This window comes from Protomyctophum bolini (assembly GCF_963924005.1).
Source record: "Protomyctophum bolini genome assembly, chromosome: 7".
In the NCBI taxonomy this organism is placed as follows: domain Eukaryota; kingdom Metazoa; phylum Chordata; class Actinopteri; order Myctophiformes; family Myctophidae; genus Protomyctophum; species Protomyctophum bolini.
The window spans coordinates 43,183,470-43,211,051 of record NC_137868.1 but is presented as its reverse complement, the minus strand read 5'-3'; the positions used below and the strand labels follow the sequence as shown (position 1 = coordinate 43,211,051).

The window sequence follows — 27,582 nt, the reverse complement described above, 5'->3', positions numbered from 1 at the left end:
CACTTAACCCATTTTGACCTGGGAACGATTCTACAAATGACTTCTAAATCCTGACAGTTTTCTGAAAAACCCTCATGTTTCCATGTCAGTCGTTCTCCAACATTTTCATGTCAAGGACCCCCACGATTATATGTAATTGGCTGCCGACCCCCATCTGAAAATATGTTGTTCCAGGAAACCCCCCCCCCCCCCCCCCCCAGAAGTTAAGATTTGAGTTAAAATATGAATATATATTCAAAGATCTGTGCCACATTTTCACGATTTTTCAAAAATAGCAGACCTACAAGCTCGTATAGCTATGAGCTATGAGCACTTTTTTTGGGGGTGAAAAATAAAAAGTGAAAGTAGCAAATCTACAAGCTCTCAGCGTGCGGCGCCCGCAGCGCAACAACGCGTTGAGAGCTTGTAGATCAGCTGTTTTCGGGGCGCGACCCCGCCCGCACTCTTTAGCTACTGCAAGACGCGGCGGCGTACAACAAATTGTTTCAAGTTCAGGAGAGTTCAGAAAAAAGGCAGTTCTCCTGAATGCTGCCTTCAGGTATGACACCACAGTCATAGTAAAAACTGCATCCATGGTCTGGACGGGGGCCGGGGCAGGGCAGTCGTCATCAACAGTTTTAACTGTAAAGTGTGATGATGGCGTCCCTTTCCTAATTCATCCACCTCTCGCTCCCAGGACTACATCGACTCGTTGAAAGGCCTGTGCTACGATGGAATGGAGGGGCTGCTCTACCTCTCCCTGTACTCCTTCCTGTCGGCCCTGGCCTTCACCGCCATCCTCTGCTCCCTGCCCGGTGCCTGGAGGAGTTTCCCCAGGTCTGTGTGTGTGTGTGTGTGTGTGTGTGTGTGTGTGTGTGTGTGTGCGCGCACGTGCGCAATATAGTGCAGTCAGTCTTCAATGAAAACGTGTAATGATGCCTGTTTTACTAAATATGGGGTGATTTTTGAGTTATTGTATATTTTTGCGTATTATTTCCAAGAAATAAAAAACTCTTAACAAACACGCGGGTTGAAGGCTGTGTTTGTTAGAGGTTTTTTTTTAGAGCAGTTTAATGTTTTTCCACGGTTTCGCAAATCGCTGCTTAAAGGCAGCAAAAGCTTAAGAGAGATCAAGAACGGGATATGATTTGTTTTAATCTGTCTCTGTGAATGGCGTTGTATACCGCTGCGGTGAATTCTGCATCCATATATCTCGGTATATGCAGGGTATATCATTATAGGCAATTTATTGTCAAAATATATATATATAATTGATTTAAAAAAAAGTAGTGGATCAGATATTTTTGCTATTTTTCGGTGTAATATGTCATTCTTTTGAAGTTTGTCCATTAACAGGGGTGTTTGATTATAGTGTTCCAACTTCAATTCAGTCTGGTTTTTTTTATCACTTCCAGTAGTTTAGTTTAGTTTTTAGTAAAAAAATTATTCGCACAATAAAAAAATACAAAAAAGGTAACATCAATAAAAGAGAAATGATGTGCAAATTATCTATACGGTATATCTTGTATGAGTTCTCTCCCTTGATCGGTGTGATCTCTCTCTCTCTCTCCTGATTGGATAAAATTGGTATCCCGACCAGAACACGTATTTTGTGATTACTTAAAGAGCTTGAGAGACAGGGAGGGAGACCCCAGCTGTTACTGAACAAAGAAAAACACTCTTAGCAATGATTACAATGAGTATACAGTAATAGATTTAACACTTATTTTTTTTACAAAGAAATATCACTTATGATTGAATCTGATACATGACATTATATGTCAACAATGGCCCTACTAGTACGAAGTCTACGAACACAAACCTATGACTTTACAAGTGGGCTTGTGTGTCTAATCTATGTGGCATGCCTGCAGTGGATGAGTCAGCAAGATGTCTTGCGGGTATTGGGTGTGTGTGCGACGTGCGTGTGTGCGTGCGTGTGTGTGTGTGTGTGTGTGTGTGTGCTAGCAAACAGTAGAAACTCTTCAGGGCAGCAGTAGGCTTCCATGAAGAGTTAATTAAGTACTTAAGCCCTATTTTCCCTGCGACATACTAGCGTCAACAGATTCCACAAATGGCTTCTAAATCATGTCAGTTTTCTGAAAAAAAACCTGTTTCTATATCAGTGGTGCTCGAAGGGTTTTCATGTCGAGCACCCACAGAATCATATCTGTATGTGGCCGCGGACCCCCATCTGAAAATATGTTGTTCCAGCAGGGACCCCCCAGAAGCAAAGATATGAGTTAAATACGTTCCCTGTGAAATAATATAATTCAAATTTCAAAAATAGCAGATCTACAAGCTCATAGCGCGGCACTCGGTGCCGCGCTATGAGCTTGTAGATCTGCTATTAGATCTGCTTGTAGATCTGCTATTTTTCAACCGTAAAGTATATCATAATGCTTTAAAACACCAAAAAGCGCTCCCATCCTGAAAAATGGGTTAAAGTGTTTGAGAACAGATAGGTGGATTTTCCTCAATCAACTTTGTGGGAAGTATAGGCTAAAGTTTTCCTAGCAATGTGAGGGTCTTTTTTTGAGTGGTGAAAAAAACTTCACTCCAAGGAACAGCAATGTCCGTGTTCACCTATGTGTTCGCCTATGTATGTGGCCATGAGCACCAGAATGACTATTAGCACCAGTAGGGGCGCTGTTTGCCAGAAACAGAGAGAGAGATAGTGCTGCACTGTTGCCTGCTAATGAGAGAGAGAGAGAGAGAGAGAGAGAGAGAGAGGAGGGGGGGAGTTGCACCACTCAGTTCACACGGGTGTGATTTAATTTGCATTACTGTGCTCTATATAGTATAAAGTGACTTTGCTGCAGGGAGCAAAACGGCATCGCTTCACTGCAGAGCTGTATGTAAACATGGCGACTATACTATTCCTCTGCTCACACAGCACACATCTCTCTCCCTCTCTCTCTCCCTCTCTCTCTCTCCACGTGTCGTCGGCGGCGGTGTCGGCGTCGTCGACAGTGATTCGGAGGAGTACGAAGACTCGGACAGCGAGAGCGAGGACCCCTTCACCACCCATCAGGCACGTAGACAGACGGGAACCTCGGGCTCTCAGCGAGGGGCCGCGCCCCCCTTCTATAATTACCCGGCGGCCGGCTGGACACCCCCCTTTTCTAGTGCGCCGCCGCTCCCGTGAGTAACACAGACAGACACGCAGACAGACACGCAGACAGGCAGAGTGCACCCCCCCCCCCCCCCGCCACCCAGAGGTTACAGATAGGACTATTCAGAGAAAAAGGGGCAGATGCACACACCTCGAACGGTTAATTGGTGACAGGTGCGTAGGATAAAGTGCATAATAGTCTGAATGACAAGGACGAGGCCCCACACACACCGTCGGGACCTTCAACGGGACCTCCATCCGTCCTGATGAAGGACTAACTTATTAGACAACATTTAGGAGGACTAACAATGGTCCTGAAGCCTAATATATAGTATATTAGCAACATTTAGGAGGACTAACAATGGTCCTGAAGCCTAATATATTTCGGTCTCCCTGCTTTCGGAGACGGAACAGCTCAGTTAGCTAAAGCGAAGTATCTATAATAGACCCCCCCCTCCCCCCAGCAGAGCAGGGCTTAGGGTTAGGAACAGCATGCAGTATGACTACCTCCTGAGCTTTAGCCAATAAGGAAATTAATTACATAATAGTCGGCGCTAACACGTTAGCCTGACAGAACATAGTACACAACACGTGGCGTCAGCATTGAGGGAAACAAACACGACAAGGTTTTGAACATAGCCTCACACACCCCCCCCCGCCCACCCTCCCCCCCCCGCCCACCCTCAGTAAGTATCAGAGAGGTCAGTGTAGGCATAAGGTCCGATAATGGAGGGGTATAACTAGGACTACATATACTGATACTGCACTCTTACTTTTACACGTATATACAATGCGGGCAGGGACAGACCAGAAAAACGCCGGCGAGCTGCCATATAGGGTCAAGGTCAAGCACATGCACAACGCAGACAGGGTCATAACATAAGCACACGCAACGCAGACAGGGTCATAACATAAGCACACGCAACGCAGACATGCAACGCAGACAGGGTCATCATAAGCACACGCAACGCAGACAGACACACAGACAGGTCGACGTGGACAGCAGCGTATATATATATATATATATAGGCAAGGGGGAGGAGAACAGACACACAAATCACCCGAGGTCTGTCTGTCTGTGTGTCTGTCTATGGGTCCGTCTGTCGAGCGATTTTCCAAGACAGACGACGTACGTATAGCCATCCCCAACCACCCCCTCCCCCCCCCCCTCCCAAACCAACCCCCCCCGACCCCCGACTCCCTTCCTCCTTCGAAATCGTTTTGCCCACAGATTCCCGGGTTTTTCGACGTTTCGATTGACCCCCTCGACGGTAGTAGAGCGACTGACTGCGACCACCACGACCTACTGCTACTGTGGGGGTGTGGCCCGGGGAGGCGTCGTTGACAACGAGGTCGCGCTCGTTAAACCCCCCCCCCCCCCCCTCTCCCTCCCTCCTCCCCTCCTCTCTCGGCGATGTGAGGCTCAGGTTGTCGCTTTGCCCCACCCCTCCGCCCGCCCGCCCGTCCGTCCGTCCGGGCCACCTCCATCATCATCATCATCATCATCACTCTTCATCTGGTCATCATTCTGCACCGTCCGTGGCGTCGTCCTCCTCCAAAGTCCTTTGTCGTCATGTCGTCATGCGTGTGATCAAGAATCTCTCCCGGGGTTGTTGTTCCTCTGGACTCGTCGTCTCCGCTTCCTGTCTGTTCGGTCTCTGCTCTTCCTTTTATATTATAGCCATTGGCTGGTTTCTCTGCTTTGCTTTTGGCTTCTTCCCTCCCACTCCCACTCCCACTCCCCCCCCCCCCACCCCACCCCTCTACCTCATTTCATTTTGCTTTCCTCACATTGGCTTCCACATCTTCACACCGTCCTCCACACACACTTCTGAAACTCTTTCCCCCCCTAGCCGTCTCTCCTTGGACTTATACTGAGTCTATAGCTAACACTAGGACGTCTAGGACAGTGCTTCTCAAAGAGGGGGGGGGGGGGGGGTTCCGAATGGACGTACAAATGGAACCAAATGGACACTTTAACAGGTCCATTTGGTTCCGTTCGTATTGTGTGCGCTCAGAGTCGCGGGAGTGAAATAAAGACGTTTTTGAGAACCACTGCTCTGGGAATTAAGCCTAACTCGCGGATATTTAACACCCTGACTGCTCCCTGCACATCCGTCATCATTATACAGAGATACTGACCAAAGCTAACGGCACAAAGTCTTGAAATCAAACCAACGCCACAACTATACAGTCAGCTCCGTCTTAAATGGAATGGCTTGGCATCGTCGTTCACGTGCTTGCTGTGCTTTCGCATGCAAGGTATAATTAGACTGATTGAGAAGGGAAAAAAAGTATCATTCCAAAATGGAATTTGGTGAGTTGAGTTGCAGTCCTGACTTTAACGTGCATCTGCAGATGACTGTATATATATATATATCCGTTCAGCTCTGTACATACATATATATATCACTCCGCATCACTTCTCTAATCACTTCTTTCCTTCCTTTCTCTTCTCACCTTTCCTCGGCCTCCCGTCCGTCCGCCCACCACTCCCCCCCCCCCCTCTCTCTCAACCCTATGTCTTTCTCGACGTGTCTCACCCCGTTTTCCCCCCCGCCCTGTTTTTGTCCTCGTTCCATTCCTCCATTCCCCCTCTTCCGTCTCTCTGTCCTTTATCTCTCTCTGTCTCTATGCAGGACTCCTCCAAACGTTTCCTCCAATGGCAACCCTGGCTATGAGAGCCTGCCCTTGACTGACAGACAGTCCCCACCCCCTTCTGTGAGTTCCTCTGTACTTGTCACATAACCATCTCTCATTGCTGTTAGGGTCCCGTACACACTATTAAAACCAAATCGCTCTCTCTCTCTCTCTGTTCCGGGGGGAGGGGGGGGCGGGGCAGAGCAGCTCGCAATTCATTTTCAATGGGAGTCCATGGGTTTCACAGAGCAGCTCTGCTCTATGGCTGCATGTGTTCTGCAAGCGAGCATGGTTCCTTCAGCGGGTTGAGTACAGAGTGTCGTAGAGGGTGCGCTGTGACTGACCCTAACCGTAACCTCAGTGAAACTATACCTAAACCTAACCCTAACCCTTACTTAACCTCAGTAAAAACTATACCTAAACCTAACCCTAACCTTAACCTCAGTAGAAAATACCTAAACCTAACAACCCTAACCCTTACTTAACCTCAGTAAAACTATACCTAAACCTAACCCTAACCCTTACTTAACCTCAGTAAAAACTATACCTAAACCTAACCCTATAACCTTAACCTCAGTAGAAAATACCTAAACCTAACCCTGACCCTTACTTAACCTCAGTAAAACTATACCTAAACCTAACCTCGGTAAACTATACCTAAACCTTAACCTCAGTCAAAACTAAACGCAGTGGCTGGGGGGGGGGGGGGGGGGGGCGTTTCCAAGAACCCGGAAGAACGACGGAATCCGCTGAAGATCCCCCCCTCCCCCTCCCCCCTCCCCCCCCCCCTGGAACAGAGAGAGCGGTTTCGTGTCAATAGTGTGTACGGGGCCTTAGGGTCCTATCATGCACGCCGCCTTACCCCTTATGCATAAACTTATTAGCCATATTTTGCTATTTAAAAAAAAAAAACATTTTTAAATCGAACATTGAGAGCTTGTAGATCGGCTATTTGAACTAACCCTAACCCTTCCCTTAGTGTACAATGCCCATTTTAAACCCATGAAACCATAAATTACCTCAAAACAAAAGTTAACATGGAGGCTAAAGCTCCAACCTCGCAAAGACCCTGTGTAGGCCGGCCAATTTTTTTTTCTTCTGGTGTCATCACTATTTCTTCATCTGCTCACGGTTGACCAACTAAAATGTAATGGTATACTTTAGTTTAAACCATGTAAATTAGAGTAGCCACATGCCGATAGTTAGTAGTGAAAGGTTTGAACGAGAAAGAACAGGCTTTCAAAGACAGACTTACGGGTTTCTTACAGGTGTCTGGTTTGTTTTCCAACCTCAAACACGTGAGCGCTCTTGATAAGGGGATTAGATTCCATTTATTGCCACTGCACAGAGTATACAAATACTTTGACAATGACACGAAAAGATGCATTTCTCATGTGGCATGATGAGCGCACCATTAACTGTCATTAACACAAGCGTATACCCTCGGTTATCTCCAAGTGGCTCGTGGTGGATCCATACGAACTCACGACGTGTCACTTTGCGATGCGTCGTGAGCTTGTTAGATTGCCTATTTTCACAGAAGATATTTGGTGTAGACTGTAGACGTAACTAGAGAGGCGATAATGGAGGGGAACCAATATTGTAGACCACCTGGCAGACGCCACTCAACAACATACCGCATACTCACTCACTGTATCAGAACCACAGTGGTAATGACTAATTTAATGCATGCAATCTTGGATGAAGTCCAAGATAGTGACCAGCATCTAAGAAGAAGAAGTATTATTAATACGTTCCAATATTATGTTGATCTTTGTGACTTGGCTGAATAACTGGTATCTTCTTGTCTTATTTTTTTTCCCCCCCGTTCTTTTCTGTCTGCCACCACACCACCTTCTTTGGACCTCCGTCACTGTGTCCCGTTGGGCAAAATCACGTGGTGGTTTTGTGAAAAATACAGTACTCTCCCAGCATGCTGACTGGTTACGGGGGAAGTCAACCGCACCCCCCCAACCCCTCCCATTCAAGGAACCTGTATTCACGTTGATTATTTTTTGTTAGGAAAAAAAAACGAATTAAAAAAAACGTAGTAGGAGAGGAAGAGAAAAAAAACAAAAGAGTTAAATTTTCTTACGAACGGACACTTTACTGAGATGGAAAGAAGAGGAGAAAAGAATAAACTAATATAAAAAGAAGAAAAAAAAACTGAATGCTAGGTGTGAAATCAAGGCGTGTAACGTCAGTACCATTGACAATTGTGAATTTGTGATTAGAAGCACTTAAAAAGAATCTTAAGCGAGAACAGCGTTACGGGGACTCACGTTCGACTATCATGGCACATATATAAGGGTCGGGTGTGGTTATGCAAAAAAAAGGTTATGCACCAAGTTCAGTACGTCAAAGAATCCCCCTTTTGTTCCACTTTTATCTGTCCAAAAAAAAGTCTGTGTTTTAACTGTGAGGCGAGCCAAAAATGGTATTGACGTTACTGCGTTGTAGTTTTATATTCTTAAATGTATCGGTATCACCAATTTATTTTCGAGTTTTTATATTGAAAAAAAAGGAAAAAAAACCTATTGTTGTAGAAAAAAAACACTGGCACGACGTAGCAACAAGACACTTTTTTTCTTTCTCTGAATGGGTTATGCAGCTCCCTCACTTGGTATTCAAATGTTTTGTTTTTTTACTTTTTATAGGTGGCAATTCTGTATTTCCCTTGTATTACCTTCTGATATTATATCTTCTGATAGTATTCTACTGTACATTTCACTGTCTATATAATACCTGAATAAACCATTGCTCTTAAAATAAAATACTCGAGGGCTGTTAATTAAGCCCCTAATGAAGGCCAAACAGAGGGACTACAATTTCCCCCCCCCGTCGGGTCTTGGAGAGTGGAGAACTACAATTCCCATGCGACTGACAGCAGGTACATACTGTAGCAATAGACTTCCTGCTACTGGTGCTGCAGTAGCCCTGCCGTAACTAGCAATAATAACTATGTATAGCAGTGGGTTTCTGGGATCTCTATAGGCTGTTCTTTTTGTGTATATATGGTACTGGTATGTCGGAGATTTCATTGAATCCCCCCCCCCCCCCCCCTCCTTGCCTACTGACCTTGGTAACCCTGAAATTGAGTTTGTAAGGTATTATATCAATGCTCCTTTTGAATGGCATCCTTTTACACTTCAAGAGTCTAATATAAATAAAAGATAACTACGATAACCTCAACAACGATGGACTGGTCCTCTTCATTCCTGCACTCTGCCAAACTCTCCAATGTAATAATAACCTGGCTAGAAATAACCCATGGAATAAAGGCTTAATAAAATGACCATATAACCATTTTTTCAGGACAAGTCCCGATCTGTGATTTTCTTTTAAAGGAGCACACTGTAAGCATTGTGTCCCATGCACTCCCAATCACGTCAAATGTTTTAGGTATTACTATTAACAATTCTAAACCCAATATGTTCTTGCTGTACTACAGGGATACTCAAATAGATTTACCTGTGGGCCACATTACAAAAATGGCAAGGGGCCAGGGGCCAGTAGATAAAATGACGACATTAATGATACTTGATAACTTCTCTCTTTCAATTGCTTTATTTTCGCAAAATGTATCAAAGTACAATGTGCAAGCGGTCTGCCTGCCTGTCTATGAGTAGCTGTCTGTCTGCCTGCCTGCCTGTCCAATTGTCCATGAGTAGCTGCCTGTCTGAGTAGCTGTCTGCCTGCCTGCCTAATTGTCCATGAGTAGCTGTCTGTCTGCCTGTCTATGAGTAGCTGTCTGCCTGCCTGCCTAATTGTCCATGAGTAGCTGTCTGCCTGTCTATGAGTAGCTGTCTGCCTTCCTGCCTGTCCAATTGTCCATGAGTAGCTGTCTGTCTGTCTGTGAGTAGCTGTCTGCCTGCCCAATTGTCTATGAGTAGCTGTCTGTCTGTCTATGAGTAGCTGTCTGCCTTCCTGCCTGTCCAATTGTCCATGAGTAGCTGTCTGTCTGTCTATGAGTAGCTGTCTGCCTTCCTGCCTGTCCAATTGTCCATGAGTAGCTGTCTGCCTGCCTGTCCAATTCTCCATGAGTAGCTGTCTGTCTGCCTGTCTATGAGTAGCTGTCTGACTGCCTGCCTGTCCAATTCTCCATGAGTAGCTGTCTGTCTGTCTGCCTGTCTGCCTGCCAGCCAGCAAGTTGGTTAACAGAAAATAAATTGTTATGGCTGAGTAAAATAAAATACAATAAACACAATTTGCCTGAAAATAGATTACCCAGCTATGACCTTTTTCATGAAAAAAAATGAGTAGTGATATGGCTGACTGAGTAAAATAAAACAATCTACCTGAAAATAGATAGCTATAAGTGAAGAGCAATTTCTGCAATTTCCGCAATTACCATTTCCGCAATTTCCTCAATTTCCATTTCCGCAATTTCCGCAATTTCCATTTCCACCATTTCCGCAATTTCCGCAATTTCCATTTCCACCATTTCCGCAATTACAATTTCCGCAATTTCCATTTCCATTTCCAACTATTAATGGCAGCTGGGTTTCATCATTCAAATAAAATAGAATTCTGTCCGTTTAGCTATAAAATTATGTCAGGGAATAGGGATACACAGTATATGTCTTTCATTTGCATTGCATCTCCCCCCCCCCCCAAGCTTTTATTTTCGTTCGAGTAATAGTACAACTCTAATAGTATTACTTATAATAATAATGTAATTAAAGATAACTTCATTCAGATTTATTTATTTTTATTTCATTTTCCAGATTTTTTTTTCTTCTTTTTTTTTTAGATTTTCATTGGTGGGCCAGTCATAATGGTCCCGCGGGCCTGATGTGGCCCGCGGGCCTGAGGTTGAGTATCACTGCTGTACTACATACAGTACAGCCAACAACCAGTTGAAGAGATCACAGATTGAGGCTTTTACCTTTTGCTTTTATATCCGAGACCATTCGTGTTAATGGAAGATGCTTCTGAATAGGCATTATTATTATTGCTAGTTTAACCACTTCAAATACTCTTTCATTACTAAACAAAAATAAGACATAAGGTCACAGCGCAACGTGTTGTGAGCTTATATGGCTCCGTTACAACAGACTTCCATAAGAGTACATTCTATGGATTCCAAATGACTGAATTCGGTTGTGGTGGTGACTGAGAACTTTAATCAATGTAATAACCCATTTAAAACAACAGATCAAACCTTTAATATAAATATGTTTTCAGTATCACGACGAAACATCCAGTCCTTAGGTGCATTTCCGTCGTCTGCGACATAACGTCCCAGTCAGTCAGAAACCTCAACTCCATCTTTGCTTTATTCATAAAATTAATATTTCCCCAACTCATCGTATGACAAATGTTTATGTATCTACCATCTCACAATGCACCGCATTGCGATGGGTTGTGTGAGCGTGTAGATGTTTTTGCTACTTTTTTTTAAATAAATCTTTAAAGAGAACGTTTTTTTTTTCTTTATATAAATATCGAACCAATCAAAAAGTATTAAGAGCTTGTGTGACTAAGTGCTAACTACGTTGGATCCATTCGGAACACATTTTGTCCACTTCCTGAAAAGTAAGGTTTCCTCCCGACCGTAACGATAAGACAATGCTCCCAATGTTCAATTAGATATGCATAGATTAATAGGCAGAAGGAGCCAGTGCATTCTCCGGCAGTGGCAATCAGCCGGGGGGGGGAGGGGAGGGGGCGGCACCTGCCGGGGAAGGTGGGGGGGATTATGACCGCGGCAGTGCCGGTCCGTTCGGCCCAACTACCGAGACATGCGTTGCCGGTTAAAATCAGCCGTGGCTTCCTTGTGAGGTTTGGGGTTAGGGTGTCAGCGTCTCTGGTTAAAACTCACCCGTAGCTCCTGACAATCAGCCATGACTTTCCTGTGGGGTTAGGGTTTGGGGTAGGGTGTCGGAGTCGGACTGATGCCGCCGAGAAATGCACCCGCTCGGGGGGGTGTGACAGACAAATTAAACATAACAGGAATTAACATATCCAGCAGCCAGTGCTTACATTAGTACCTGTGTGCATAGACCATCGGGAAGACAACCAGTCCTAAAAGCAGTCTGCCTCTGTAGTGCATAGATGAACAGAAAAAAAAGGTAAGTAAAGAAGAGTGTGTGTTCATGTGCCACTAAAACCTTATAAGTTATCAACTCGCATGTACTGTACAATAGAATTTGGGCGCTCGGCGCAAAAGTCAGACCCTATGAATGCCAGAAGTCTGATAAGATAACCCAACAAATTCCTTAAATCGAACGTCTTAGGATAATTCAACCGTTGCCTAAAACAAATCTACACACTTGTCAAATTGGCTATTTTCCACAAAGGCATTTGATGAAGGCCGTGTTCCAGTATAGACCCCTGGGGGGATACTGGTCACTGACGTCTGTCACTGACTGACAGTCCAAGTGTCCAGGCTTTGACAAGCAGCTCGGCACTGTGGAAGATGCCTGTCAATCTGCCACAACTGCAGTAAAGGTGCCGATTTAATGAGTTCTCCACTGACTTAATTTGGGTAGGTTATTTTAAGTAAATCCGCTTAAAAAAAAATGAAACACTTAATATGCAAGCCAAAGCTCTACCCTCGCAAAGACCCTGTAGGCTGGCATGTTTCATATTTATCGGATTTGTAAAGTGTTTTTTTTGCTTATTTGGCCTACTGTACTTTGACCGTTCTACTCAAAACGTGGCTGAAGCGTGAGTGTCGCTGCACGTTCGGGACTCTATGTGTATCAGTAAGGTTAAGAGCAGGCTGGCACCAAATGGATTATGTTTCATGCATGAAAAATTAGTTTGAAATGTCTTCAAAGAGGTGAAAGAAGGCCAGTGCACAGAGAGAGACACAGACACGTGTCATCTCGGAGCAAAAATAAAGTGAATCAGCTACCATGGTACAATCAAAGCCATCCTTCATTTCGAGAGGGGAAAAAAAAGAAAACCCGTCTTCAATTCTCTTTGGAACTTTTGTGTGTGTGTGTGTGTGTGTGTGTGTGTGTGTGTGTGTGTGTGTGTGTGTGTGGTATATTTACTGGTGAGTGCAGCGTGTCAATATTGTAGTTATAGTGCATTCCCTGAGGAATTTGTCAAGAAGCATTTTGTTAAAAAAGAAAAGGAAACAAAAAAGGCATTGTTTTGTCTTGCGTTTGTTTTGTTTTGTCTCCCAGAGTAGGAGGTTTATGTCCCACACCATGTACCGGTAATGTCATTGTTCCAAACCAAAAAAAATAAAAAAAGGAGAAAACAAGAAAATCATTTCCGGGTGTCGTCCGAGTTCAGCCATGAACCGTCCTCTTCTACGTCACGTGGAACGACTAGCAGCATCTCTGCTACGTCCTGGGAAAGCTGCTCGCCCAGGAACGCACTGAAAGAGAGAGAGAGGAACTCACAAACACATACTTATCCAAATTCCACAGAATATGTCATTTTGACAAACCGCTGTGTAAATTACTGGGAGGAGGGCGAAAAGGTGTTTGCGTTTGTAGCTGCTCGCTAAACGTTTGAGAACCACTGGCCTATACGTGACTACTAACTACAGCAGTAGCAAACAGAACAAGTGTGTGTGTGAGGTAAGCCTCATGTGACGACCGACCCATATGGGATGACTCACTATGAGAGACGGGCCATACATCGCACCACAGCCTGCTCTAGCTCTAGCAGCAGTTTGAACACACACACACACACACACACACACACACACACACACACACACACACACACTTGCTCTTCTAGGGCATTTTATTTGCTCACTTCTGTCACCCTATAGCATCTCTACTAAGGCGAGAACATTCTGCAAAAGTGTCCAATCTACAGGGTCACAAGTCACAACACATTGCAATGCGATGAGCTTGTAGCTTGGCTCTTTTTGAAAACGTTTTGGTGCGGAGGGAAAAATAATTCAATTAAGCATAATAGTGTCAAACTGACAATTCCATAAATCGCCACAAATCACATCAAACGTGTCATTGCATGTCACCGTTTCTCCCCATCGACAGTTCCTTGATTCTTACTTTGGAAAAACACGGTTTAAGTGGGAAGCTAGAGAGATAAGTTGATTTCTTTGTTGAAATAAAACAGTGGTGGACATAAGAGCGTTTTCAACGTGTCGAGTTCTTACCGTAGATCCGCTTCTCCTCCGATGTTCACGGGATTCTTTAGTTTGGAGTCCAGGTTGTAGTACTGCCCATTAACCTGTCGCACCGCCAGCCAGTGGCGTCGCCGTAGCGGGAGGGACACGATCCCCAGCGACACACGTGACGGAACGTTGAGTATGAAGCCATGGACCTTGGACATGCAGAGGCTCTGCACGGTCCTGGATGGCAAACACAAGGCAGAGAGACAGTCTGGCGGGTTAACATCCAACACTGCCACTCAGTCAAATAACCCATCAAAGACTTTCTTAGTCGATTATTTTATTTATACTCTCTTCCTAGCTAAATTATTCATTGCCAGACTTATCAAGTGGGATCGTATGCCACGATATCACCAGCATTATAAATCACGAAATGACCGGCCAATCAGGGACAGTGTTGTAACGGTCCGTTCCGTGCCACAGTGGAAAGCAAAACGATTGGTCCATGTAGGTTGGTGACGTGAACACAGACTGCCTGCCGGTGATACTAGCGTCATCTGTTTTGTCATGCTGATTGGCTGAACGAGTTTGTCAAATACTACCCCCTCGACTATGCCAGTCCCTTACGGGCCAAAGTCCAGACTGATCTCGTGGGATACGTTTTATAGATTGAGTTGTGCAACATGGTCACCGCTAGGAGTTTCCCCAGTCTTCTGTAGCAGTGGTTTTCAAACCCTTCTTTCTAGTCCTGAAAAGTTGCAATGAGATAATGGAAGCCATCGTTCGGTTTCTAAACTGCCCACTGCCGTCCTATGAGACACAGCCAGGCTGTCATGATTATTAGTGAGGACCTATTATGCTAACCTATTATACTTTAACTCTTGAGAGCATAAGATTAAACCAAAGAACTCTTCTTCGTCTCTGGTCTTGTGACATCACACCGGAGGTCGTGAAACTATCGCCGGCAGCCCCGTCATGTGTGTGTAGAGTACGACTCACCTCCGCTTGTCCCACCACACCGCCGCCAGGTCTCTGCTCTGCAACGCCGCCATGATGACGTTCACGTCATAGTTCCCCGTTCCTAGCATGGAGCGGTGTGGATTCACCACACACTGTGGAGCTAGCCTGCAAGGATCACAATCACAGGAATCAGAGGAAGCAATGCTAAGGTTCCATTCCACCCCTCCCAGCTCCGTTCTTTTTCCCAGCCTGATTTTGGACCAAAGTCATTTGTTCAGATCCCTAAAAGGTATGGATTTGGAACAACAAAAAAAAGACTTCTTCTTGCCCTGAAGTGGGGAACCAAAGTGGGCGTGTCACTATTCAGGTTGGAAGATGCGGATGTGATATATAACCATCATTAAAAAATAAAGAACCGAAACCAGTTCTAGAGCCAATGTTATTTTGGTGGACAAAAGGGTCTCAGTGAAATGGGCCCGAGTTGCAACTGGACTGCTTTTTTCTGTCCATCTACACCAAATCTCTTCGCCAAAACCAGCTGATCTATAATCTCACAGCACGTTGCGCTGCTGCTGATTCTGAGTTTGTAGATCTGCTATTTTTGGCCCAGAATAGGGATGCTAGGGTTCAAGCAGTTATATATCACTTATGATGGGTTGAAGGTGGTTAAGAGACTACACATGTTGAGAGAGAGAGGGAGCATTTAGACTAGAGTGCAGGGGAAAGGCTCTGATAGAAATCGGTCCTAAGCCAGCAGGGAATATGTGGATCAAAACTCGAGTGTTAACAACAACAAAAACCTTGCACCATTACTCATCTAGAAATGAACTGATTTTCTCTTCTTCTCAGCTGTGTATGTAAGCATTTGACTGTCTCTGCTGAAAGCATTTGGATGACTGATATCTGGTCTATTGTCCATTGTGTTGTCCTGCACTCACTGACCCATTCTAGTAAATGTGAGATAGCTGTATGTCCTAAAAGTTGGTCATCATTATCAGAACGGGCCACCACGACAATGTCACTGGCAAGACTGTAAAACAGATCCCACTGTGTGCGTGTGTGTGTGTACCTTAAAGACCACAATGGAGCTCTCAAGCTTTATTGTGTTTTATCCATTTGACAGACATGCGTAACATGACATATGTTCATGCATACCGGTATGCATTTCTACCTCTGGGACCCCCAATGTATATTGCAAAACCAATGTTGATTTAACTCAGTGTACAAATGTACATTTGTATATACTCTCAGAGTTACAGAGCCATAAGGGCCAATTTGGTTCCTATCCGAACTGTCATTTAGCTGGGGGCCCCCCTGGAACTCCCTCAAGGACCCCTGGGGGTCCCCGGACCCCAGCTCACCGTTTGCAGATGTCATCGGCGGTCTCCTTGGTGAACACTCGCTCCTGCAGCACGTTGTTCAAGGCATGGATGGCACACAGCTCCAGTCTCTGTTTCTCATGAAACACCTCCCCTTCGCTCATAGTAGTACTGAACCTATAGAGACACGCACATAACAAACAACCACAAGTAAACATTGTACCGCAGCAGTTTTCCACGACTAAAAACACTAAAACCAAGCGATGTGTGAATTCAATTCACAGCTGCAAAAAGTTGTTGCTAGCCATTTGCTTACCGTTGTGGGAGCTATCCCCGGGGTGAATGAATAAAAACGGTGTTGTTGTTGTTATGATTCAGGGCTAATCTCTCGCTTCCAACTCCTAAACAACGTGAAAAAGAAATCACCCGCTGGGCAGCCAGATGAATCTAGTGTCTTTAAAGCTGCTGACAACGCGATGTGTTTTGAAAAGATGCAGCTGCACTCTCTCCCTCTGAAAGACAGGCAGATTTACACACCGGAAGTGGGGCTGTTGTTGTTCTGTGTTGCCAAACTTGCCAGGTTTTGCGAGAGAAACAAGCAACCAGGTCTAACCAGTGTCTAAAAAGTACAAATAAAACAAAATCCAAAGTCACCTGTCCTTATTGATCCACCAATTTGATTGATTGATTGATTGAAGTATTTATTAACAGTTTGCAGAATTACAATACATTTCAAGCACAACTCAACTTGTTTAGGGTCCATCATTTTCAATCCATCAATTAATAAGACAAACTACAACCTGTGGTGCTTGCCTGTTCTAATCTCCAGCGAATGTACCAAAGCTTCGCTCTTTACCTTTAAATGATGCAACGCGATGTGAGCTTGTAGATCTGCTATTAAAACATCGACATTAGGAAACAAGCACAGAAAACCGCAACGCGCAACTACAAATTACAAGCAACTTTACAGGAAAAACAAGCCCAGTCGCTTACTATCAGCAGATATGGCAACACTGTTTTTGTTGTTGTGTGTGGCCGCCACGCCCATGCCACGGTCAGAGTACACACCCCTGACCCCATAGCCCAGGCGGACGTACCACGTTGTGATTGGCCAGAATTGGTTTAGTGAAAATTAAAAGGATGCTTCTTAGAGTATATAGTCAAATTAGCCATTCCAATATTTTTCAGAGAAAGGAGTTTAGGAGTATATTTTCTAAACAAAATACTGCCTCTGTATTTTTGCTGTGTAGGAGAGTAATACTTTATTACAAATTTAGACAATGCTATGTTATCTCTTTGACAACCAACTAGCCAATTGCAGCCAGGCCATCCCCTCGGGTCATGGGATCTGTTTTATCCTCAGTGCAGCACTGGTACAACAATGATAAGCAAAATCTAGAATCTACAATGTAAATTAACGTATTCCTGAATGTGATTGGATTTAAAAGCACAAAAATATTTTGTCTTACACCATATAACCATGCTAATGGTGGTCAACAATTCTAGCATGCCATGCATGCAATGCACATAACTCTATGGTACTACCTCTGTTGTTATAAATATAGCGTCTTGCAGCGCCATCTACTGTTCAGCCTGGGTATTGTGGCAAGAGAGCTTCTCCGATAACCTTACCGGGGAAGTGAGCTAAAAACTGTTACTGTACCGAACCGACGTCTTTCATTATGCATTTACATAAAACAACACAAACAAAATAATAAATAAGCTAACGGTCCATGCTGGTAAAGTGACCGTAATTGTAACAAATTAGCTGTTGGTTGATAGATAGATAATATACAATCAGTCAGTCAGTCAGTCAGTCAGTCAGTCAGTCAGTCAGTCAGTCAGTGAGTCAGTCCAGACAGAGATTGATTGAAGTATTTGTATTTATTAACAGTTTGCAGAATTACAGTACATTTCAAGCACAACTCAATACAATAAAGCATTGCACTTGTTTAATGCTTGTTAAAAACTAGACAGAGTAGTATTAAGTATAATGTACATTTCATTCATCACATTAATCTATAGTAGTGCCAGAGAGGCTCAATAAGTAAACAAACAAACAAACAAACAAACAAACAAAACAAAACAAAACACATTTATTTTATTTTATTCTAGGGATTATTAAGAGGCCAACTCCTGAAGAATGTATACAGCTATTTACTATTTATATGGAGAGAGCAGATCAATGTACTGTAATAGGGCAAATAGGCCATCTAATAGGCCTGATTGTCTGATGGTCCAACAACCCTTATATTATTTTATTGGTTATAATGAAAGCATTTCAACTCAAGCATCTCCATGGGCTTCAATTATTACTGTACTTCTGAAAGTAGTGTATTCATTCACATCATACATATCAGCAAAATTAAGCTTGCAGTTATTTTTTTAATAATAGCAATTGAATATCAAATGATAAATGAATATAAAATGATAAAATGAATGTCCAACACAAATAAAATCTGTAATTTGTTTTGTTTTGAATTATATATATAATTTGTATACATAGGTGGCTGTGAGTTATTCAAACGCACCAATGGCCGGGCAGAATCGCACATATCTCCCACCGTGACTGGCTGACAGATCTGTCATCTACGCGAAGACGGAGAATCCTCCTCTCCGATTGGTTCGCCCGCCGTGACGTGTCGTATTGCCGAGACGCCGATTGGTCCTCGGCCGCTGGGTTAAATCGAGGATCTTATTTTTGTTCCTGTGTCAAGTCAACGAAGAGAAGAAAGGAGGAACAGTAATAATAGCTGCTAGCTTCAGTTTCGCTGCATTCACAACGGAAAATAGTTTATAAGTGTATAACAAAAAACCTAAATAAACACGAACAACATTCACTTCGATATTATTTAGAAAAACCCAACTGACAACAGCACACACACACATCCACACTAGTAGAAGACATGGTAAGTGTACGTTTAGGGATTCTTCTCGGGTTAGCTAAGGTTGCTAACTGGCTGTTATCCTGTCTCTGATGATGTTGGGGGGAGGGGGGTTCTAATTATTGTTGAATTAATACAGTGGATCGACGAAAACAAGGCACGTTTAACTGGAACAAGTGTCGACGTGGCTCGCGTCGACACCTTTCCCTTTTAAATTTGTTTAAATTTGTTGTCCAGAAGTCTAGAGTGACGGTGTATAAATATAGCCTAACGGCGGTGCAGTTAGCTCTGCTTAATCGGGTGGGGGGTCTGTCTATTTTCTGGGATGTTGTTGAATGAACCTTTGGTGATGTTGTTCTGATGTTGGTGGATAAGAAGTGTGTGAAAGGACATGTATATATTTAATGGTCAGCATCTCATCACGGCTATCTGCTATTTGTTATATGCGATCAATTACGGTGGCGTAACGTTAGCCTACATTGCAATTTTCTAGCTGATGTTAATGGACGCTGGCCACAGAGCTACTGTTAGCCGAAACTGCTACTGGCCTGAAAAAAGCCCTTATACACCACACAAATATAACCCTATGTGACCAATTGGACCTTGATGGTTAACTTTGGATACATTTGTAACTGCTCAGAATTACAAATGGATACATTTTATTTCTGTCTGGCAATATAATTGCCTGACTGCCTGTGGAAAGCCTGGTGACGCGAGGTTACTGACTGCCAGTGTAACGCTTTATGGTGTCGTCCACTCAAAGTTATCAGTTTTTGTATTGAGTTGTGCTTGAAATGTACTGTAATTCCTGCAAACTGTTAAATACTTAAATCGGTCAATGAATCAATCAGTCATTACAACGTATTTGGGTTTATGTTTTGCATTAAGTATTGAGTCACATACTAGTCAAACAGAGTAGACAGGTGTCTAACTAGCTAGTATAATTGGGGTTTTAAAACATTTGTCAAAACATTTAGATTTTGAACTGAACAACTGGAATTGCTTCTTCCTTAACAAAATACAACTTATAGGCCTATGTATTTTTGTAAAGCCTTCTTTAGTTAGATATTATATTATCTATATTAGATATTTCCAAATGATGATGATTTTTGATCGATCAGCAGCTCTACAGATAACTATGGCTGTACCCTTCCTCGTCTTAGCAAGAATGGATTATGACTTTGAGCTTTTGTGTTTTTAACTGAATGAAAGGATACCTTTTTAAACTCTTTCTCTTCATTTCCCCTCTAGAACTCCAATGTGGAGAACTTGCCCCCTCAGGTCCTGCGCTTGGTGTACAAAGAGGTGTCGGCCCTAGCAGCAGACCCGCCTGAGGGCATCAAGATATACCCCAGTGAAGAAGACATCACTGAGCTGCACACAGCCATTGAGGGACCGGGTAAGCGATGTAGATTTAGTTATTTTGCCTATCCTAAAATAATGACTTTAAAACAACAATACGGCTTCTTATTTCAATAATATTTCTTGCAAAGAAATTGTTACTGTCCAAGTGTAGTGTGCAAAGTGTGCATGTCTGCAGACTTGTTACGGAATACGGAACTACATTATATCTGTCCGTGGACAAAATAATTATTAGTCCCATATTTCCCAAGACCCTTTGCCCAGTGAGCTATATTTCTTTTTTAATGTACCTATTTTGATGCGTTATGAATTTACATCACAACAATGTCATTCATTGTTAAAAGCCTTTATGTAACCTTAACAAACATTTAAAATGGGGTCAACCCGTGGATGGGATATGATGATGTGCAATAAACGTGTTGTAAAACATTGACCAGCACGTGCATTAACATAGGGACGGTTTCTTCTGTGAGGTGGCTTTGTGGCAGCCAAATGTACATACTTTCATAATCGATTGGTTTACAAGCTGTTAAGTGTTAAAGATGCATATTTGAAGGACTGCCTGACCTGAATTCGCCATCTGATGCTCCTGGCATAGCTGTGGGACGAGCGCAGTGCGATTTATACTCAGTCAGTCGTACAACAGTGTTGTGCAAACATTTGCTTTTGAAGAGGTCTGCTCAAAATAGGTTGAATGTGGTTGAGAAAAATGATTTTCTTACGATTTAAATGTTTTGAACTACTGTCCCACTCTTAATTATTATATAATTGCCTAATCACAATTATTTGAGTCATAATCATTTCCATGTTCAAACATTTTCCAGAAATAGCAGATCTACAACATGTCACTTTATGACGTGTTTTTTCTTTTAAAGTATAAAATGATTAAATATGTCGGTCATTTATTTGAGTTATTTGTCATGTCGGTGTACCTGTGCAATTTGTGATTACAAAACTTAAAAATCAAACTGAAATTAAAATTGTATTCACAATTCAATGACAAATTGATCTGCAACTGAACTTTGTAATCGTGCCACCATCACTCACTGTTTAAGCCTCTGTTCGCTACAGAACACGAATGGACTAATAAAGCGTGACATACTGTTGATGCCCATGAATTGTTTATGCTTTGACAGAGGGAACTCCTTTCGCCGGTGGCATTTTCCGAATGCGTCTGCACCTGGGGAAGGACTTTCCCGCGGTACCGCCCAAGGGGTACTTCCTGACCAAGATCTTTCACCCCAACGTGGGTCACAAGGGAGAGATCTGCGTCAACGTGCTCAAGAGGGACTGGAAGGCAGAGCTCGGCCTCCGACATGTCTTACTGGTAATATATCTGTCTACTCTACAGAGACCTTGTGTGTATGATTATACAGACTATATATCACGGTTTGTTTGGGAATTGATGGCAGGAACTTCAGTCACAGACTGCTCAACTGGCTGTTGTGCCAAAGTGACATCAGCCTTTTGACCTACCGGTATTAGAAACTTGAAAGACATCGGTAATTGGGGTCGGACGTTCACATTCGATGCTTGTGGATTAAGGAGATGTTGCTGTCGGTGCAAAACCGTCTGTTAACGACGGTACAATGTTAGAGAGATGTTATAGTAGGGTTGCATTGCATAGACACATACATTTGAGAGTTCATCAGTGGTGCAAAAACAAAGCCACTGGTCTATGGAGATGAAGAAGATGCAGCCAAATGAGTCATCCTTAATTATATTTTCCACAAGTGGGTGAGAGAAAGGTACAGGTCTGAAAGCCTGACCCCTTAAGTGAGGTTCTGGCTCGGCTCTGTTGTCTGTTGCGGGGGGGGGCGCAATATTCTGGCATTGCAGTGACCGTGCCCACTTTAGAGAGCAAGGTCACTGCAAATCATCCTACGTAGGATGAAACATTTCTATTCTGGAGAAAGTTGATAGTTTTGAATGGACTGACATGTTACATCCAAATGCCAAACGAGGGAATATCTTATGTAATAGACTTCCAACTTCCATCCCTCCAGTAGAGTGAGAGTTCATTGCCAAGGCACATTGAAGTTGTTCTGGCTGGCAGCATTTGTTTGGGATTTTTCCCTTTTAATTTGACGCCTGTGTGCGTGTGTGTATGTATACACTATACAGTATACATTACAACCACGATTTAGCAATGCGTTGCGGTAAGGACTTCTCCTTAGCGCTATGGACCAGAGCTAGTTGGGCGTTACATGAACTCAAGTTCGAGAACGCAACATCAGTGCTCATGTGTACAGAGACTGATTATAGAATGTTGTGATCAGTGGCGTGTACCCGTTTTGGTGTTATGCTTTAGCTATTTAAAAATAGCAGATCTACAAGCTCATAGCGCGACTAGTGGCGTGCTACGAGCTTGTAGGTCTTAGAATCTGATCTCGGGTCAGAATGGAAAACTGTCAAGATGTAGAAGACATTTTTAGAATCTGATCTCAGGTCAGAATGGGTTAATAGTGTGAGATTTATTGATTTTGGGGCATAAATAATATATTAGAAGCTTTTTATCAATAATTGATCAATGTCACCATGGTCCACATACTGTACAATTTTATTATTATTATATATATATATATATATATATATATATATATACACATAATCACATATATAATATAATAATAAAACAAACAATTCTTCAAAAGGGCACATTGCTGTCCAGAGGGTGCTCTGGCACCACCTATGTATATAAGATAATTAAATGAATATTAAATAACATTGGTTTTATAATCCATTGATACATCAATGAATACCGGTAATTAATTTGGATGCTGTATATAATATCATTTTAAATTAAATCTGTTGTTCAGTATGTCTGACTGTATTGACTTGCTGTGTGCAGTTGGTAACCTAGAAAAGTGTGGCGCATCGTAGAATCAAATCGTGGGCGTCCATCGAGTTCAGTGGAGCAGTGGCGCCATGTTCTATTCCTCAAGATATATATATATATATATATATATATATATATATATTATAGGCGAATTCCGGACAAGCAGTCTTTTTTTTATCTTGAGTTGTATTCAATTCAATAAAAAACGACTAGGGCGGAATTCTCCTTTAACCAGAAGTACCGACTGAGCTTTTTATGTTTTTTTTAATTTCATCTAACGTCACCATTTTGTCTTATACGCCCACCCCCCCCCACAGACAATCAAGTGTCTCCTCATTCACCCCAACCCGGAGTCTGCGCTGAACGAGGAGGCGGGGCGGCTGCTGCTGGAGGACTACGCCGAGTACGCCTCGCGCGCTCGCCTCCTGACCGAGATCCACGCCATGGGAGGGACCTCCGGGGCCCCCCAGGACCCCAGCGACGGGCCGCAGCCCAAGAAGCACGCGGGTGACCCCACCAAGCGGGGACCGGGCGGCGGGGCCCCCGTGGCGGCCCTGGGCAACGGAGCGAACGCGGCCAGCACCATGACGACCAGCAGCAGCAATAGCAGTAACGTAGCGGGGAAAAAGAAGACTGATAAAAAGCGGGCGTTGAGGCGACTCTAATGGCCTCGACCTCGGTTCTCCAGTGCGTGCGCGAGTGTGTATGAAGCGTGTGTAAATATAAATATTGAAGTGTGTTCACAATGTTTTTGGTCCCTTTTTCTGACTCTTTCTATCCCCCCCCCCCCCCCCTCCAGGCTCCATTTTTGTACTCATTGCATCGTTGCCCCCACCCTTTTCATCACCAGTTTAAGCTATCCCCTTTGGCACTACATTGTTGCCACACCTCAAGTCACGATCAAAGATGTTTGTTCCTTCTTTATTTTTTTGTAACCCATTTTGACCTGAGATCAGAATCTAAAAATGTCTTCTAAATCCTGACAGTTTTCTGAAAAAGTCAGTCTTTCTATGTCAGTCGTTCTTCGATTTAAAAATAAATAAAAAATAGCAGACCTACAAGCCTACATGAGCTTGTAGATCTGCTATTTTTCAATAGCTAAAGCATAACATAATGCTAACACCAAAACTCCAAAAGGGGTTCCTGCCCAAAATGGGTTAAATTAAGTTTGTTCCCCCCCGTCCCCCCCGTCCCCAACATACAAATGACACTACCACCAAATGTATTCGATGTCCTATCCCTGTTTATGAGTTGTAGCTGGGTTTTTGGCATCTCTACCCTAAACAAAGTGTCTGTTGTCTCCTTCAGAGACATAACTGTATTTGCTGTCTCCGCTAAGCTGTGGGCTTAAGCCCGAGTTATACTTTGTTGCGTGTCTCGCACTGCAAATGGCAGATCTATAGGCTCATAAAGCATTGAGACCTTGTGCATCCGCTATGTTCAGTGTATAACACCGGTGCGCAACAAAATATAAGTCCCCCCCCACCCTTTAATGTCAAATCTTTAATCAACAACACAGCCTCGTGTTTCTGGGATGGTACTGTGTACTGCTCAGCTTTGATCACACGGTGTGAAATCCACACTTAGCCATAATAATCTCTTGTTTTGGGTTCAAGTTGCCTCGACTGAAAAAATCAGGTTTTGCGAGTTTAGCCGCAAGGGAATAATGCTTGGGAGGACCGTTTTTATCGTAGGATTATGCAACGACGCAACGTATATTGAACTGTTTCATTGGAGTGCGAGAGATGAGAATCATTTCACGGCGCGCACACACAAGGGAGCAACATCTTTTAAATGGGTTTTCATATGACTGTCCGCTGACTGAAGGAGAGGGTATACGGAATGCCACGGCAGTGAAGTGTAAAACGCCTCTTGTTGTCCACCGTGGTGGTGTGACATATACCTACCTGGATTATTTTTCCCCTTCCCCTTTTTGTTTTTCATTTTTATAAAATTGTCTGTCTCATTGTCCAGTATTTTCAAAAGTGGTTTTAAATTGACACGTCTGTATTCAGCTGTTTTCGGTGTGTGTGTGTGTGTGTGTGTGTAATTGAAGATCTAGATTTGAGTGGCTGTAGGGGAACAGGGTAGGCTGCGAGATTGTGCATCCTTTATAAGGAGTAAACCATGTCTCAAATTATCTGTCAAAGCTACCTTGAGTAGTTTACACCTTTCTCTCTCTCTCTCTCTGCTTCCCTCCAAAGTGGTATGTGTACCGGTCCAAATGCCCAGTTCTCCTACCAGCTTTGTGGCTGCCACAGAACAGAGAATATTCTCCATAGGAAGACCTCTGGCATATTTGATAGAAGTTTTATCTCCTTCCACACCTAATGGCACTTGTTCTGGCATGGTTTCTGAGGCGGATTCTCCGTCTTGGTTTGTAAAATGCATATTGGGGCCTACATTTCCCAAGGAAACACACTCAAGCGCTGTCTTTTACTTGGATTGGAAAAGGCGCCTCTGAAACTCATGTCATGGTGCAGATGGGCGGATGGGTATTTTTGTGTCCATTCTAAGTTATTTAAATTAATAAAGGAAATATTGGAAGATAAATGCAAAATGATTTGCCTTTGATTTTCGTCTCCCCAGGCTAGTATTACACATACTAGATTGTGTCTTATATAATTCATAATATAAGCTGTCATTGATTTGACAAATTAATAAATAAATAATTGTCCCCAGCTAAAAAAAACAAAAGAGAAACCAAATGTACAAAAGGACCAGCATTTTAGAGGTCATTTAACATTGAAAATTGTACTGTGGCGATTTGGGTCCCTGAGAGAGATATTTATATATACACGTGTGTGTTTGACTGTACAGTATTGGTATATGTAAATGTAATCCTGGTGTATCTGAGCGCTGATGATGATGACCATGTTTGATTCCTCGGTTCATAGTGTACTCCCTTCCTGCAGTTCTCTCGGCTAACAAACCCAGAAGAATGCCACTTGCCTTGCATTAATGAAGGACCCATCTGGCCTGCTGCAGTCATACATACTGTACATGCCAGCCAGGCAGCCACCCACCTGTGTAGAAATAGCAGCCTGTCACACAGGTAATTATCAGGCCCCTTCTATAGTCTAGAATACTTGAATAGTAATCTGTTTGGCCTAAGTACAGAACCCTTGCTGTCAGTTCAACTTTCTTATTTATTTATATTTAGTTGTCAAATGTAGCCAGCCTACATATCTTTTGGTCTGAAGTGAATTAATAGAGCCAGGTTTTTCCATTTATATAATGTATGTATACAGACTTACAGTATGCTATATTTATTTATGTGTGAAAGTGAATTGCATTGTAAAGTGCTTTGGAGAAAGGCTTATGCAGTATAGGCTACCATTAACATTTCAAATCGTCTTTTCACCAAATCACTTTTACCATTGAATTGAACCCCATTAAGCATAAACATAAGTTTACATTGTTAATCAGGTGGGCATCACATTGCTTTCAGAAGCATGAGAACCAGCTAGGCTATGATACCGTAACCTGCTCTTGCTCCAACCGGTTCTCATCTATTCATTCAGGCCAATAAACCCCATTAGGTCAAAGAAAATTCACACCCATATAATATAACAAAATCGTCATATAAATGATACCTTGTAAGGCTTATACAGTACAAAACAAAGTGCAAACTTTTCTTCATTGTTGCACTGGTTATTAAGTCGGCTACTAACTGTAGGCTATTCCTCAAACAGCTGTTTGTTGCATATAGCCTATCATGCAAAGAGCACAAATCAGAAATCAAGTTAATAGCGAATGTGCATCTATTTCACAGTTTGGTTCATGTATTCCTGGCTGTTGCACCAAACCTCCCCCCCCCACCCGTTTCCATCGCTTTCATAATTGCCACCAACATAATGACACAGTTGCCGTGGCAACCATCTCTGTCTCTCTCCTCAGTATCTCTCCCTTACACATAACAGTCACACTCGTTCAATTCTAATGCTATACAGTCTATTTACCAAGAGGCAGCAGGGGCATAACTTGGACTATATGATTTTGCAGATGGATACTGTAAAGTTTGTGTTTAAAGTATAGGCTATATATTAAATAAGCCTATCTGTCTTGCACTATTTCCCCCTTTAGTGCTGTGCTGGGCTGGGCAGCACAAGACCCAATGTAACCTACATTGGACGATTAAAAGATGATTTAGGTACAGTTTAGAGGTCTTTATTTTCGTTCAGCAGTGAGGTTTATCACGGTCAAAATCGATTGGCCCCTATTAACGATCAGTCAGAAAAGTTAATTAGTGCCCAATATACGTTTAATGAACAGCTTTTTGATGGGTAAACAGTTGGCCAAAGAGAACATATATAGTCTATGGCTGAGAAACCCACATAATTAACATTATTACCTTCAGCTGCGTTTACCCGTCAAAATGTCTGCGGTGGAAAAACTCATCAACACCAGGGCTCACTGACCAATGAGAGGCTCGCTTT

At 43.1% G+C, this 27,582-nt stretch overlaps 3 protein-coding genes across 7 annotated transcripts in view; 2 read left to right on the top strand and 1 right to left on the bottom strand.

Moving 5' to 3' along the window:
* The window catches only part of ttyh1 (tweety family member 1), a 56,772-nt gene extending 47,880 nt beyond the window's left edge, over nt 1-8,892 (top strand). For 2 of the 4 annotated variants that reach the window (XM_080767505.1, XM_080767504.1), the window contains 3 exons: nt 677-816; nt 2,953-3,123; nt 7,656-8,892. In XM_080767505.1, the coding sequence (XP_080623631.1) occupies nt 677-816; nt 2,953-3,123; nt 7,656-7,674 (330 nt within the window). In that variant the 3' untranslated portion in view covers nt 7,675-8,892. Of the gene's footprint in view, nt 1-676; nt 817-2,952; nt 3,124-5,733; nt 5,816-7,655 lie in introns of all 4 variants that reach the window. The other 2 variants (XM_080767506.1, XM_080767507.1) reach the window with 2 other exon arrangements.
* Nucleotides 8,893-10,849: 1,957 nt separating this feature from the next.
* Nucleotides 10,850-16,580, bottom strand: josd2 (Josephin domain containing 2). Its single transcript, XM_080767980.1, has 5 exons — nt 16,374-16,580; nt 16,100-16,234; nt 14,778-14,903; nt 13,824-14,018; nt 10,850-13,070 (listed from the first exon to the last, which is right to left on the bottom strand). Exons 2-5 carry the CDS (start codon nt 16,219-16,221, stop codon nt 12,959-12,961), a joined length of 555 nt encoding a protein of 184 aa, XP_080624106.1. The 5' UTR covers nt 16,222-16,234; nt 16,374-16,580; the 3' UTR covers nt 10,850-12,958.
* Nucleotides 16,581-18,787: 2,207 nt separating this feature from the next.
* Nucleotides 18,788-25,690, top strand: ube2s (ubiquitin-conjugating enzyme E2S). Of its 2 annotated transcripts, none has more exons than XM_080769256.1 (4): nt 18,788-18,966; nt 20,194-20,341; nt 21,441-21,631; nt 23,461-25,690. In XM_080769256.1, the coding sequence occupies exons 1-4, from the start codon at nt 18,964-18,966 to the stop codon at nt 23,806-23,808; spliced, it is 690 nt and encodes a 229-aa protein (XP_080625382.1). In that variant the 5' UTR covers nt 18,788-18,963; the 3' UTR covers nt 23,809-25,690. The 2 variants fall into 2 exon arrangements, with proteins under 2 accessions (XP_080625382.1, XP_080625381.1); XM_080769255.1 differs by having other exon boundaries at nt 18,788-18,972.
* The last annotated feature ends 1,892 nt before the right edge of the window (nt 25,691-27,582 follow it).